This window comes from Caretta caretta, chromosome 6, assembly GCF_965140235.1.
Source record: "Caretta caretta isolate rCarCar2 chromosome 6, rCarCar1.hap1, whole genome shotgun sequence".
NCBI classification, from domain to species: domain Eukaryota; kingdom Metazoa; phylum Chordata; order Testudines; family Cheloniidae; genus Caretta; species Caretta caretta.
Genome location: NC_134211.1, coordinates 57,581,066 through 57,595,107, shown reverse-complemented (window position 1 = coordinate 57,595,107; position 14,042 = coordinate 57,581,066). Strand labels below are relative to the sequence as shown.

At 41.0% G+C, this 14,042-nt stretch overlaps 2 protein-coding genes across 15 annotated transcripts in view; one reads left to right on the top strand and one right to left on the bottom strand.

Moving 5' to 3' along the window:
- Nucleotides 1-14,042, bottom strand: part of LARGE2 (LARGE xylosyl- and glucuronyltransferase 2) — a 118,034-nt gene that overhangs the window by 43,032 nt on the left and 60,960 nt on the right. For all 6 annotated transcript variants that reach the window (XM_048855442.2, XM_048855440.2, XM_075129545.1 and 3 more), the window contains one exon: nucleotides 1,307-1,408. In XM_048855442.2, coding sequence (XP_048711399.2) covers nucleotides 1,307-1,408 — 102 coding nt within the window. The remainder of the gene's footprint in view (nucleotides 1-1,306; nucleotides 1,409-14,042) is intronic.
- Nucleotides 1-14,042, top strand: part of PHF21A (PHD finger protein 21A) — a 256,174-nt gene that overhangs the window by 234,677 nt on the left and 7,455 nt on the right. For 6 of the 9 annotated variants that reach the window (XM_075129550.1, XM_048855458.2, XM_048855453.2 and 3 more), the window contains 3 exons: nucleotides 756-835; nucleotides 1,283-1,343; nucleotides 4,850-5,013. In XM_075129550.1, the coding sequence (XP_074985651.1) occupies nucleotides 756-835; nucleotides 1,283-1,343; nucleotides 4,850-5,013 (305 nt within the window). Of the gene's footprint in view, nucleotides 1-755; nucleotides 836-1,282; nucleotides 1,344-4,770; nucleotides 4,794-4,849; nucleotides 5,014-14,042 lie in introns of all 9 variants that reach the window. The other 3 variants (XM_048855459.2, XM_048855457.2, XM_048855456.2) reach the window with 1 other exon arrangement.

Below are 14,042 nucleotides of genomic sequence, written 5' to 3'. Positions count from 1 at the left end.
TTATTTTTATAATTTCAACAAATAATATAAATGCTTATTTTAAAGCATTTTTTTCTATTTTTATTTATTTATATTTTCATAGTTGCACAAAGGTTCTAAGCAATTTTTTTCCATTTTTATCTATTTGAATTTTCACAATTGTGGAAAATTGTGGGTCAGACAGCTAGTATTTAATGACAGTAGAAGTTGAGATTCAAAAATTTAAAGCTTTATAACCATTAAAACACAAATTCTCAACATCACATCAAAGTATACAAAGTCAATATCCTTTAGTCAAACTCTGTTTTCAAGCAGCATTTTTCTTACTTTGGCTATCTATAAATTTTGATTATCAATGGAAATTTCCTTTTTGTCAATTTGTGTGTGTGTATAGATGTTTTTGACATTTACTGATTAAAAATCGAATCCTTCAAAGCCTAACTATATTTGCCTTAAATAGCAATGAGGTTTCCTCCCATGCTACTGTATTTAGGTTCCCAATTATGTTGAACTTCACTATAAAATATTTGTGTTCAGATGCTCTCATTTGGGAGGGGCAGCCAACCATTTCATAAACCAAACTGGCAGTGTATTTGTTTTTATCATTATGTATTCGTTTTCAAACCCAGGAGTGTAGTAGAGATGGCTGTCTTCAGCTTTGTTGGCTTCCCATGGAAAGCCTCACAGTTAGAACTTGCTTGCAGACTATATAACGCAGACATTGTTATATGCTTTCTGAATCCATGGTTTCTAACCTGAACCTTTCTTTTCACAAGAAATCCAAAGTAAGAGACAAGAGAGGAAAAGAAGAACAACAGCAAATCCAGTGTACAGTGGAGCCGTTTTTGAGCCTGAGGTATCAGTCTCTTACTGGGGGGGAAGCTGGCAATTTCATTCTGTACTGCTGCCATGTTGCTACCTACTAAGATCTCCGAAGCCCAGCTAAACAGGCTGTCATTATAGTTTGAGAGACCAATGTAGTGATGTGGCCTTCAGGGTTTTATATAGTAAATACAGTTATTTCTGCTTAATACTTCTCTCCCCCTCCACACCACCCGCATTATAAACCTGGCATTAAATGGCAGTGAGTATTGGTCCTGCCATTAGGAGGTCAGCTTGTGCACTGGCCTGCAGTAGTCCAGATGTCAGAAGCAGAATGGAAGGCTAACATTTCCAAAGATACGTTCCCAAGAACAGGACAGACATTAAGCCCAGTTTGTACTGTACTGCTCTGCCTGAGCTCTTACAGATTTAATTATTACAAAAAATTAGCCAGCTAAAGTTGTTTTCCTCCTCTTTAAAGCGTAAGAAGAGTGCAGTCACATACCTGAACAGCACAATGCATCCTGGGACACGTAAAAGAGGTGAGTTATTCTCAACAATGCCATCTTGCTGTATGATTATTTCTCTGTCTGCCATCAGCAGTCCCCTTGAGGATGGAAAGAAAGTGAAAGTGAAGGATTTTGTGATACTGAATTTGCACAATAAATTCCAATGGTAAACAAGTACCAACATTTCTGGGGTTAGTGTAGCTGGCTTTTTGGAGCAGTTCAAGGCAGCATTTCAGTCTCACTCTACAGAAGTGAGACAGTATACAGAACAGAGTGTAAGGTAAGGTGTTGGAACACCATTTAATGGAAGAGAGTTGCTGCCAAGGTGCTCTTAATACTGCCTAAACTGCAGTGTTACTGCCAGGAAAGCAGAACATTATGGGGAAAGTGTATTTAATCTTACAGGAAGGGAAATTCAGAGTGTGAAGAGCTCATTCCCCACAGTGTGTTGCTTTTCTAAGGGAAGGATCCCCAAAGCATTTTCACTTTCACGGGGAAAGCTACCCACTTACCTTAGGCACTCTTCAGAAACAACTACCGTCTTGGAACCTTAAAATGCCACCTGTCCTGCGAAAAAGGAGGGTCTTTCTTATAGCTACTAAATGTTATTTAGTGGAATTCACCTACAGAGCAGCAGTTCTTGTGCAGAGCAGATCACATTTTAAAACTCTTACTTTTAAGGATAAAATTTATCTCTTGGAACATTACAATGGAGCTTAACTGTTTTTGTTCTCTTTATGTGTGTGGTGCTGAATATCAGAGCTGAGATCTGCCAACCAGATCTGAAAAGAAAATCTTTCCCTAACTTCTGATGCTCGCCTTTAATGGCTCTTAATAGTTTCCAACACGGCTTCTCTGCTCTTTGGTTTGCTGTCCAAAAACAAATGACCAAGCAATCTAACATCATGACCACCCAAGAAAAGAGCAAGAATGCTGTATAGTTTGTGATTAAAGTCAGAGGTCTGTGTATTTTATATGTGGGGTGATGAACCTGAGACTGTGTATGAAGCAGTGTAGAGTGTGTGTGTGTGTGTAACAGACTAGATGGCTCAGGATATTAGTTATGGAATACGTAACATTTCACCTCCAAGTTATTGATCTGAATCTGTCCGAGGATAGTAGTGACTGAAAATCTTTAATTCTTTGGTGGCTGTTTGGTGGGCTAGATGAGCTGATGATCCCAGTCCAGTGTATATTGTGCCTACATGACACAAACCATGATAATAAGTAGCAGTGATCATTTCCAAAGTTGGTATTCTTGGCCAAGAGGTCAGGTATTCGAATGACCCTTGCTCTCCTTGAGGCAGCCTCTTCAGTGCAGGATGGAAGCACATAGGTGGGGCAGTATAGATAAATTTGCACTTCTGCTGGCATGCTGTCTCTGAATAAATAAAGGACATCAGTTTCCAGTGCCACCTTCCATTACTTTAAATATGTTTTCAAAAAAGAAAGACAAGAAAACGAGTGAGTGAGTGTGTGTGTGTGTGTGAAATAATATATGTGCACTGTACATAAGACTATGTTCCTTCATATAGTAATGTTTTCAATGACCTTTAAATCCATTATATAACATTGTGTGAAGAATTACTTATAGATTTTTAAATGCTACATATATGTATACATGGTATTTTCTTAGACTGTTTTTGCACAATGCTGTCTTCCTGTCCTTATTTTCACTCTCTGTTGTGAGTGTACACCCCTCATCAGCACCAGATTAGTAACATATTTTCAAATGGGATGGACAAGATTTGGGGCCTACAGTAGTTTTATTATTTGAATTAATATAGCAGTATATTAAGAGGCTAGTTTGTGCACCCCTGTGCCCTTTAGGGCTTTGGTTTAATTCTAGATGCTGTAGGCCATGTCAGAAATTTCAGCTGTGGACATCACCATCAAAGATTCTTTCCAAGGATGTACATCTTTCTGGAAAGTATCAAGAACTCAAGTGCAAGGTGCAGCATGTACTGGGTATAGCCTGGCAGTCTGTAAATACTGTTATAATAGGGCCCTAAAAAATTCATGGTCATGAAAAATGCATCACAGACCATGAAATCTGGTCTCCCACTATGAAATCTTTTTGTGTGCTTTTACCCTATACTATACAGATTTCATGGGGGAGACCAGCATTTCTCAAATTGGAGGTTCTGACCCAAAAGGGAGTTGTAGGGAGGGTCACAAGATTATTTTAGGGGGGGGCGCGGTATTGCCACCTTTACTTCTGCACTGCCTTCAGAGCTGGGTTGCCAGTGAGTGGCGGCTGGTGGCTGGGTGCCCAGCTCTGAAGGCGGCACCCCACTAGCAGCAGCGCAGAAGTAAGGGTGGCCATACCATACCGTACCATACCACCCTTACTTCTGTGCTTTTGCCTTCAGAGCTGGGTGGCCAGAGTGTGGCAGCTGCTGAGGGCCCAGCTCTGCAGGCAGCAGCGCAGAAGTAAGGGTGGCAGTACCACAACCCCCACCCCACACACACACACACAATAACCTTGCAACCCTCCCCCCAAAAAAACCTCCTTTCTGGGTCAGGACCCCTACAATTACAACACCATGAAATTTCAGGTTTAAATACCTGAAATGAAATTTATAATTTTAAAATACTGTGGTTGTGAAAATGACCAAAATGGACCATGAATTTGATAGGGCCCTAATGATAAGAGCTGGGTAATTATTCCTAGATTTTTATTCCTTATGATCTTTCCAGATCCGTAAAGTAACTTGGGATGTGGAAAGATGGGGAGAGTGCTAAGCACATACAGTTTTACATAATCATACAGTACATAGCTAATATCTCAGTTTTATGAAGGCTGTTCTTAGCAGATTTTGCACTTAGTTCTTTTCTAAAGGAGTCTACAATAGATATATGATTGGGGCAGTGGGTGCTTGACTATAGAAGCTTAGGAAAGAATCTAAGAATTGGGAAACTTCAGCTTGGTAGAGTTAGTTTGGAAGGTGCTTGGGGTCATGGGAAGTACAGTAGTATCTGCCGTTGAGATAGTGGGCATAGGTCTGAGATGGGAGGTGCTGACCTATAGGAGATGTAGGGAAGAAAAGGAGACTTGAAATGGTGAATGCTGGCTCTGAGAGAAGGACTTTTGGGTAGGTATATGCTGGCATAGGATAGATAGGGAGAGGTGGGATAACAGTAGACAAATTGAACTAACAGAAATCATTGCAGCTTGTCTGTGGGTTTGGTGCCAGCACGATTTCCTGATACCTGGACAGTCTCATTGCTAGGAATGAAAAAAGGCCCCACTCTGTACTTGGGAGCGTGACTCTTTGACCCTTAGCAGAGCCTGTTTTCACACTCCTCTGATATGCATTTTTCTTCAAGCATTCATTTCTTGAAAAATTCCACTTGTACGTTTCTAAAAAAAATGTTAAAATCTTTGCTTCTCTTCTTCCACTTGTGACTCCTATATTAACTTCCTCTCTGTGCTACATCATTTCCTTTTTCATGCTAGCCAATGAGGACCACTGGCCAAAGGTATGTAAGATCATTTCCCCCCCCCCTTCTTTTTGTTCCCTTTTGTTAATGTGTAGGTCGTCCACCTAAATACAACACGGTGCTGGGATTTGGGGCTCTGACCCCCACATCCCCTCTATCCAGTCATCCTGACTCCCCTGAAAATGAAAAGACAGAGACCACATTTACTTTCCCCGCATCTGTTCAGCCTGTGTCCCTGCCTAGCCCCAGCTCCACAGACGTAAGTAATTCTTGGGGAAGGGTTGGCTTTTGGAAAGATGTGTAGAATGAGCCACACTGGAAACGGCTTCAGATTTTGTTTCTTTAGCATTCATTTCTTGAACACTGTTTGTCATGGTTCAGTGCAGTGAAACAGGCCAATGTTCTTTTACTCCCCAACCTTTCACTTTTACCTTCTTGTGCCTGTGTTATAGTACTGCAGATATTTCCTGTGACATTCAGTCACTGACTGGAATGTTAGGATACATTGGGCATGCTTAGATGAGTATGTTTTCTCAGTGTGTAGTGTCTGAGATCTTGTGTGACTGAATTAAATCTGTATTCCAGTGAGGAACTGGGAAGGGGAGAATGGGTCCTATTATTTAGAGAGACCATAGTAGCAGTAAGTTGCTGGTGTTTCTGTAACAAGAGGAGGAAGAGAAGGAACTTCTCGGATCGCCCAGATAGCTGGGAACCGTGTTCAGAGCACTGATCACAAGAGGTTCTCGTGTCCTGGTGTGATTGAGTACACTGCCTCTGCACTCCCCACTCATGAGACTTTTCTTGAATAAAATCTGGTTATTCTGTTATCATTTCTAAAGCAGGAGATAAAAATATTGTATCTGTCAAAATGCAAAGATTTCCCCTTCACAGCACAGCCTCTTTTGAATAACTTTCTGAGAGTCTTCAGATTGTCTCATTCTTCTTGTTCCTTGCAAAAAATATGGTGAGAGAATTGTGAAGGTCAGATCTAAACCCTAGAAAGCAAATAAATGAAGTAAAGTTGAGTTTCCTCCCAGGCCACTGATCTATCCTTCATTACCCTAAGTGACACTATCACAATAAAGTACAATTTCTCTGAAAAAGGTGACTGCAAGAAATAAGAGTAGGCCAATGTAACTTAACCTGGGTCTGCTTAAAGATCTCAATATAAAGGAAATACTGTAGTAGGACTATACTGGGAATAGGGGAGTGAGACAACTAAGTACACAAGAATGCTCAGCAGTCAAAGTGCACTTCTACTCTGAAAAGTTACTCTGTAAAAGTTTGTCTTTCAGGTTCTCCTGTCATATGGGCTCAGTTTATATGTAAAAAGATGCTTTTTTTTTTTTTCAATTGCCAGTGCTGCAAACTACCCTTGGGATTTGAGAGTCATGGTGGACTCTTTCCTTTTCATACATCATCAGCTGTAATAAAGGTTCTAAAGTCCAACATTGGTCCTCAGTAATTCCTGTGCTGCCCCATTGCCTCTTATGCACTGATGTAACTGCCTGGAACTGTGAGTAGCCAATTCTACTGACTGTGCACAAGATGGAATAGAATCCAGCTCCCTCCCTCTAAACTCTACTAGCTCTGCAGGGCTAACAGTCAAAACATACTTTAGTCACTAAAGTTGGGAAATGTGACCCTGATACACAGGGAGCACATCTGTGGAATAAGCTGGGGCCCTTTTTAAATAGTCACTTTTCAGAGTGGAACAGTATTTGAATATCAAGAAAAAATTCCTGACAGTCAGGTGAATGAATCTGTGGAACAGACTTCTGAAGGAAAGGTGCAGCATCTCCATCTTTTGGGACGAAAATGTACAAACCACTGGAAATTATGCTGTAGAGAACAAGCCTGTGCTGGCTCCAAGAGATGGACTGGGTAACATACTAGGTCTCTTCCAGCTCTGATTTCAGTGATTTTTTTTTTTTTTTACCATGCTTTGTGACCAGAGCATAATGGTTCTCAGAACAGTGTGGTGTGTTATCACATGTATTGCAATTCTACTCATTTTGTACATAATTCTACTTACCACAGGCTAAGTTAAGGACAGCGTATTATTCTAAAGGAGTACTTGTGGCACCTTAGAGACTAACCAATTTATTTGAGCATAAGCTTTCGTGAGCTACAGCTCACTCACGAAAGCTTATGCTCAAATAAATTGGTTAGTCTCTAAGGTGCCACAAGTACTCCTTTTCTTTTTGCGAATACAGACTAACACGGCTGTTACTCTGAAACCCGTATTATTCTAGTGTTCCCAGCCTGATTCTGAATTTCTTGCCTTAGGTGAAATTGCTTAATATTGAAGCTCAGTTCTCTGTGATTTAACATACTTTTTAAATTAAATGATAGTTTTTAAAAATACAAAGACTCTAGAGAAAACATGCAAGTTGACACAATAGGTGGTTAAAATATATAACACATATGCATACACTTGGATAACTTGTTAAAATTATCTCTCAGTTCAGTGCGATGTACTGTGTCAGCAAGTTAGCACAGCATTCCCCCTGGAGTAATACAAATCTGTATACTAAAACACTTACAGACAGGTTACCCCATTTGTGCACAAAGGCAACATTAAAACATTAATATTGCTGTTTTAATTTTTAAAAAGGATTCAGTTCCAAAGACTCATTTTCCAACAATGGACCTAGACAACTTTGATTTTAAAAGGAAACAGATACCACAGTGATAGATGCCTTTTGAAATATCTACGGCCTATGAATTCTAGGAGCAGAAGATGTATCAAAAATCACGATAAATGTATCGCGAGTCCTTTATCTTAAAAACACCTCCATGAATTTGTTAAAAATCTGTACTTTCACATTTACACTCACCAGAATAGTGACAGCTATTCAATATATGGTTGTTGCATGGCATATTTCTTAGTAACTATAATTACTAGGGCAATCAATTAATCGCAGTTAACTCATGCAATTAACTCAAAAATAGTGATAAAAAAATTAATTGTGATTAATCTCAGTTTTAATCGCATTGTTAAACAATAGAATACCGATTGAAATTTATTAAATATTTTTGGATGTTTTTCTACATTTTCAAATATATTGATTTCAGTTGCAACATAGAATACAAAACGTACACTGCTCACTCTGTATTATTTTTTATTACAAATATTTTCACTGTAAAAATGATAAAAGAAACAGTATTTTTCAGTTAACCTCGCACAAGTACTGTAGTGCAATCTCTTTATTGTGAAAGTGCGACTTACAAATGTAGATTTTTTTTTGTTACATAACTGCACTCAAAAACAAAACAATGCAAAACTTTAGAGCCTACAAGTCCACTCAGTTCTACTTCTCGTTCAGCAAATTGCTAAGACAAACAAGTTTGTTTACATTTATGGGAGATAATGCTGCCCACGTCTTATTTACATTGTCAACAGAAAGTGAGAACAGGTGTTCGCATGGGACTTTTTTAGCGGACATTGCAAGGTCCAGATCTTGCCAGATCTGCTAAACATTAGTATGGCCCTTCCTGCTTCGGCCACTATTTCAGAGGACACTATGCTTCTATGCTGATGACACTCATTAAAGAAAATAATATGTTAATTAAATTTGTGACTGAACTCATTGGTGGAGAATTATATGTCTCTGGCTCTATTTTACCCACATTCTGCCAAATATTTCATGTTATAGTAGTCTTGGATGATGACTCAGCACATGCTGTTTATTTTAAGAACACTTTCACAGCAGATTTGACAAAATGCAAAGAAGGTACCAATGTGAGATTTCTAAAAATAGCTACAGCACTCAACCAAAGGTTTAAGAATCTGAAGTGCCTTCCAAAATCTGAGAGGGGTGAGGTGTGGAGCATGCTTTCAGAAATCTTAAAAGAGCAACACTCTGATGTGGAAACTACAGAACCCAAACCACCAAAAAAGAAAATCAGTCTTCTGCTGGTGGCATCTGACTCATGATGATGAAAATGAACATGTGTCGGTCCGCACTGTTTTGGATTGTTATCAAGCAGAACTCGTCATCAGCATGGACACATGTCCTCTGGAATAGTGGTTGTAGCATGAAGGGACATATGACTCTTTAGCACATCTGGCACATAAATATCTTGCAATGCTGGCTATAACAATGCCATGAGAACATCTGTTCTCACTTTCAGGTGACGTAAACAAGAAGCGGGCAGCCTTATCTCCTGCAAATATAAACAAGTTTGTTTGTCTGAGTGATTGGCTGAACAAGAAATAGGACGGAGTGGACTTGCAGGCTCTAAAGTTTTGCATTGTTTTATTTTTGAATGCAGGTGTGTGGTTTTTTTGTACATAATTCTACATTTGTAAGTTCAAATTTAATGTAAAGAGATTGTATGAGAGCACTTGTATTAGGTGAATTGAAAAATACTATTTCCTTTGCTTTTTACAGTGCAAATATTTGTAATAAAAATAAATATAAAGTGAGCACTGTACGCTTTGTATTCTGTTATAATTGAAATGAATATATTTAAAAATGTAGAAAACATCCAAAATAGGTAAATAAATGGTATTCTATTATTGTTTAACAGTGTGATTAATTGCGATTAATTTTTTTAATCGCTTGACAGCCCTAATAACTACTATAAGGAAAAATGGGTTTTGATGTAAAAACAGCGCTGAAAGTAAGGAGATCTGTGTTCTATTCATAGTCTTCCACAAACTCACAGTGTATCCTTGAGAAAGTCAAATCATTTTTGTGACTCAGTTTCCCCTTCTGTAAAATGGGATAATGGTACTTCCTTAGTTCACATGGGTGCTGAGACTTAACGTTTGTAAAAGACTTCAAAATTCTTGGCTATAGAAATACAAAATATTAATTATTTAAGCACCAGTAATATATTGGTGTTATATATGAAGACAAAGAGAAAGATACGGCCCTTTTAATCAAGGAGCGTACAATCTAATTAGTAGGGCCCTACCAAATTCATGGTCTGTTTTGGTCAATTTCACGGCCAGGGGGTAAAATTACTGTTTCATGTTTACATCTGAAATTTTACATGCTTGTAACTGTGGGGGTACTGTCCCAAAAGGCGGTCAGGGTGCAAGGGTCACAAGGCTATTGTAGGTGGGTTATGGGATCGCCACCCTACTTCCGCCCTGCTGCTGGCAGGGGCGCTGCCTTCAGAGCTGGGCAATCAGAGAGGAAGGCTGCTGGCTGAGTGCCTAGCTCTAAAGCCAGCGCTAGCAGCAGCGCAGAAGTGAGAGTCACAGGGTATGGAGGGTGGTTTACCATAGGTCTGGTTTTCCTGGCAGTCTCCTGCCTGAGTGGGTGGGAGGTGACAGCTGGAGCCGCAGTCTCTCCACGCAGGGGATGACGGCTGGAGCCGCAGCCTCTCTGCACAAGGGTGTGCGTGACAGTTGCAGCCTCAGCCTCTCCACGTTGGGAGGTGACAGCACAAGCCACAGCCTCTCTGCGTGGAGGGGGGCGGTGACAGCTTGAACCGCCAAGCTTCCTACAGCAGGGGGAAATTTCCAGAGATGGGTCTGACCCACCCTGGGAGTCGCTCCTGCAGGGGAAGAGGAAGTCTCATCCCTCCCCATCCCCAGCTTGGACTAGCAGCTGGAGCCCTGCGCAGGGAGGAGCCCTTGGCTCCATGCCTGATTTCACAGGGTAGATCAGATTTCATGGTTCATGATGTGTTTTCACAGCCATGAATTTGGTAGGGCCCTACTAATTAGATATTCAACACAAGATATACTTGGATACTCGGAGAATGGTGCTAGCTTATAAAGATCTATATTTATTATAAGTGGTGCAGGTTGCCCAATGCTTTCCATTTTAAGACTCTGTTTTCAGTTGCTGACAGTTTTGCCAAATTTAAACCACTTGGGCTGAAACTTTCCATGATGGGTGTCTAACTCAAGTTGAATTTTTTTTTTAAAGTTTCACATGAAACAGTTCAGCTATTTAACAAAACAAAATTAAGGAAAATAACTTGTTTTGCCCAAGTTAAAAAAATTTTTGATAACTGTTTTGTTGCATCCATGTTTTGGAGCAGGGACTTGAAATTTAGCATGGGTATGGCGTTTGAGTCAGGGATTTGCCTTTTGACATCTGTGTGAAAATCCCCCCAAATTTGGCCACACTATATGCCTGTGAAAAATCTGTTTGCACATTCTCAGTAGAGGCTTGTTACCGTTTGGCAGCAAAATTCTCTGATGAATCCAGCTACACTGAGCATGTTCCATCCCCTCACATCTTCTACAAGTTGACTAGACTGCACATGCAGAGTGACTAGTCATGCTCCATCCCGAGGCCAAGTAGGACTTTTACTGCGATTGCTGCTCCCAGGTTCCAGGAGTACCTGTGATACCAGGCACCAGAACTGAGGGCAGTGAGACTCTCCTGTGCTGTCCATGCTATCTCTGCTGGCACACAGGCAGTTTGGAGGTGAGGAAGGAGACAAACTGACTTGAGTGCAGCAGGGTAAGGAATAGGGTGCTGGAGGGGAAGAGATGCAGAGGGTGGAGACAAGGGCAGGACCTCTGCCTGGGAGGATGGATAAGAGCCTAGGAAGGAACAGAGTTAGGAGCAGGAGCCAGGAGAGAGGGTACAGGCACAAGAGCGGGGGAAGGAGGGGCAACGATGAGGGTCATGGGAGTAGGAACAAGAGGTAGGAGAGAGAGGCAGAAGCTGGGCTGGGGGAGGGCAAGATGAGCCGGAGCAAGATTGAGGCAGAGGGAGAAAGGAGTGGAAGGGACAGAGAGATCTGTAATCACTTGAGTGCACTCTCCTAAAGAACCTGGAATTAATCCCATTATTCTGGAGTCTCGACATTCCTATGATGTCTAGTAAATAGCTCTAAAATCCACTGGCAATGCATGTGTCTCCATGCCAGGAGACATGGAGTGTCAGGTCTGCTTAGAAGAAAACAGCCATCTATTGCTACCAGTTACTGTTAGCTGAAGTGATATAGGGCTGTGCTGTGGATCTAAATATCCCAATCATGGTGATGACCCACGTGTGGGAGTCAGTATGGTACCACAGGATGACAATTATATCTTTCAGTTTTTACGTTTTTTAAAAACTTGGGAAATTACATCCAAACAACAATGTTCATTCAGTTTGCAAAGGCAAGCCCTCAAATGTTAGGGGACGTAAGAATTAAGGTTGCCAGTACAACCTTAATTCAGCCCTTTTGTGCATAGGCATAATAATGCTGTCTTTAAATACATGGTCACCTACTCTTTTTTCCCACAGGCTTTTTATGATGTAATATCTATCTTCTGTCTAGATAGATAGATATAGATATATCTAAATATAGAGATTACACACACACATGTACATATAGTGCTGGTTGTTATATTTATTTTTTTTGACAGTGATACCTAAATTCCAGGGCCCCATTGTACTAGATACTGTACAAACATAAAAAAGACCCAGTCTCTGCCCTGAAGAGCTTAGGGTTGATTTTTTGTTCTGTCTAGGCTACAGTAGGAACAGAGGAGGTGAGGCCAAAAGTGACTTTGTTACCTTTTGTGCTTCCCCTATTCTGGGGCCAGCTTCAGGCCTTCTCAGCCTCCAGCATGCATTACACTAGGCTGCTTATGGCCACTCAGAGCTGTTTCAGAAGCCTGTAGCCAGAGTGTAGCAATGTAGAGGGGACATATCACAACAATCTGGCCCATATTATACATATATTTATTAACAACAAATAAGACATGGGACAGTTCCTAGAAATTAAATCCTGGTTGAGGGGGAGTTCAGGAACCATCCACCACTTGTTATTAATTCCCACAAAATGCTCTGCACTATTGCATTATTGCCTTGATAAGATGAAAATAGAACTATGGATTTGTGTGTGTGTGTGTGTGTGTGTGTGTATCCATTCCAGTTGGTACATATGGAGTATTACTAGAAAATTAATACCTCGCACATTAACCCATCTTGTTACATGAATCATCACTCAACATTCCATTGAATTTAGAAGTTCTAAACCTGAATTGTTGAGCAACTGATACGTGCCTGAGAGATTAAGGAAATCATCTGCTTAGATCTGATTCTGCAGGATATCAGATGCTCCAGTGTTTAATGGGTCTCATCCTGAAAGATACTGATCGCCCCAGCAACATGCAGAGTGCTCTCAATTGCCATTGTGTTCAGTGGTAGTTGGGGATGTTCAGTGCATCACAAGATTGGGACATGCATTAACATAGAATTCAAAAGGCTCTAGGATGAGTTTCCTTTGAAGACTGGATTGCAGAGGATTTTCTCTTTGCCTTTATCTTGTTTCCTGTCTGCCTTCTTTCCTTCTATGCATTCACACAATGCAGGAAAAAGGAAAAGGAAGCTCTTCCCAGCAACACAAATTTCATTTCAAGGGAGGCATGAAATCTCACTAATTTGCTTCTTCAATTAACATTTAAGAACTCTCTTTAGTATTAAAGATTAAATGATCTCAGAACCCAACACTCATTTGATTCATGGAAGTTATGGAATCAAAAGATGACACTGAGCTTCAAGAAAGATTGACCCTTTAGAAAACAGGACAGCAGTGTTAGCCTTGGGAGTTAAGAGACGAAGAGCAGCTCCCGATAGAGTGAGACTTATCTGTCATGGAGTCTGAAAGTTAAACCTCAGCAGACTGTATTTGTGTGTGATTTTCTTTGAAAATATGGTGGATCTCTTGCTGCATGCATTTAATACATTATCCCTAGGGCCCTACCAAATTCACAGCCATGACAAATGTGTCACAGATCGTGAAATCTGGTCTCTCCCCGTGAAATCTGGTCTTTTTTGTGCTTTTACCCTATACTATACAGATTTCATAGGGCAGACCAGCGGTTCTCAAATTGGGAGTCCTGACCCAAAAGGGAGTTGCAGCGGAGGTCACAAAGATATTTTAGGGGGGTTGTGGTATTGTCACCCTTACTTCTGCGCTTTCTTCAGAGCTGGGCGGCTGGAGAGTGTCGGCTGAGGGCTCAGCTCTGCAGGCAGCAGCGCAGAAGTAAGGGTGGCCGTACCATACGACACCAAACCATCCTCGCTTCTGCGCTGGTGCTAGCAGTGGCTCTGCCTTCAGGGCTGGGCTCCCGGCCAGCAGCCGCCACTTTCCACCTGCCCGGCTCTGAAGGCAGCATTGCCGTCAGCACCAGCGCGGAAGTAAGGGTAGCAGTACTGCAACCCCCTCCCGTCCGTAATAACCTTGCAACCCCCCTCCACCCACAACTCCTTTTTGGGTCAGGACCCCTACGATTACAACACCTGACATTTCAGATTGAATAGCTGAAATCATGGAATTTATGATTTTTAAAATCCTATGACTGTGAAATTAACCAAA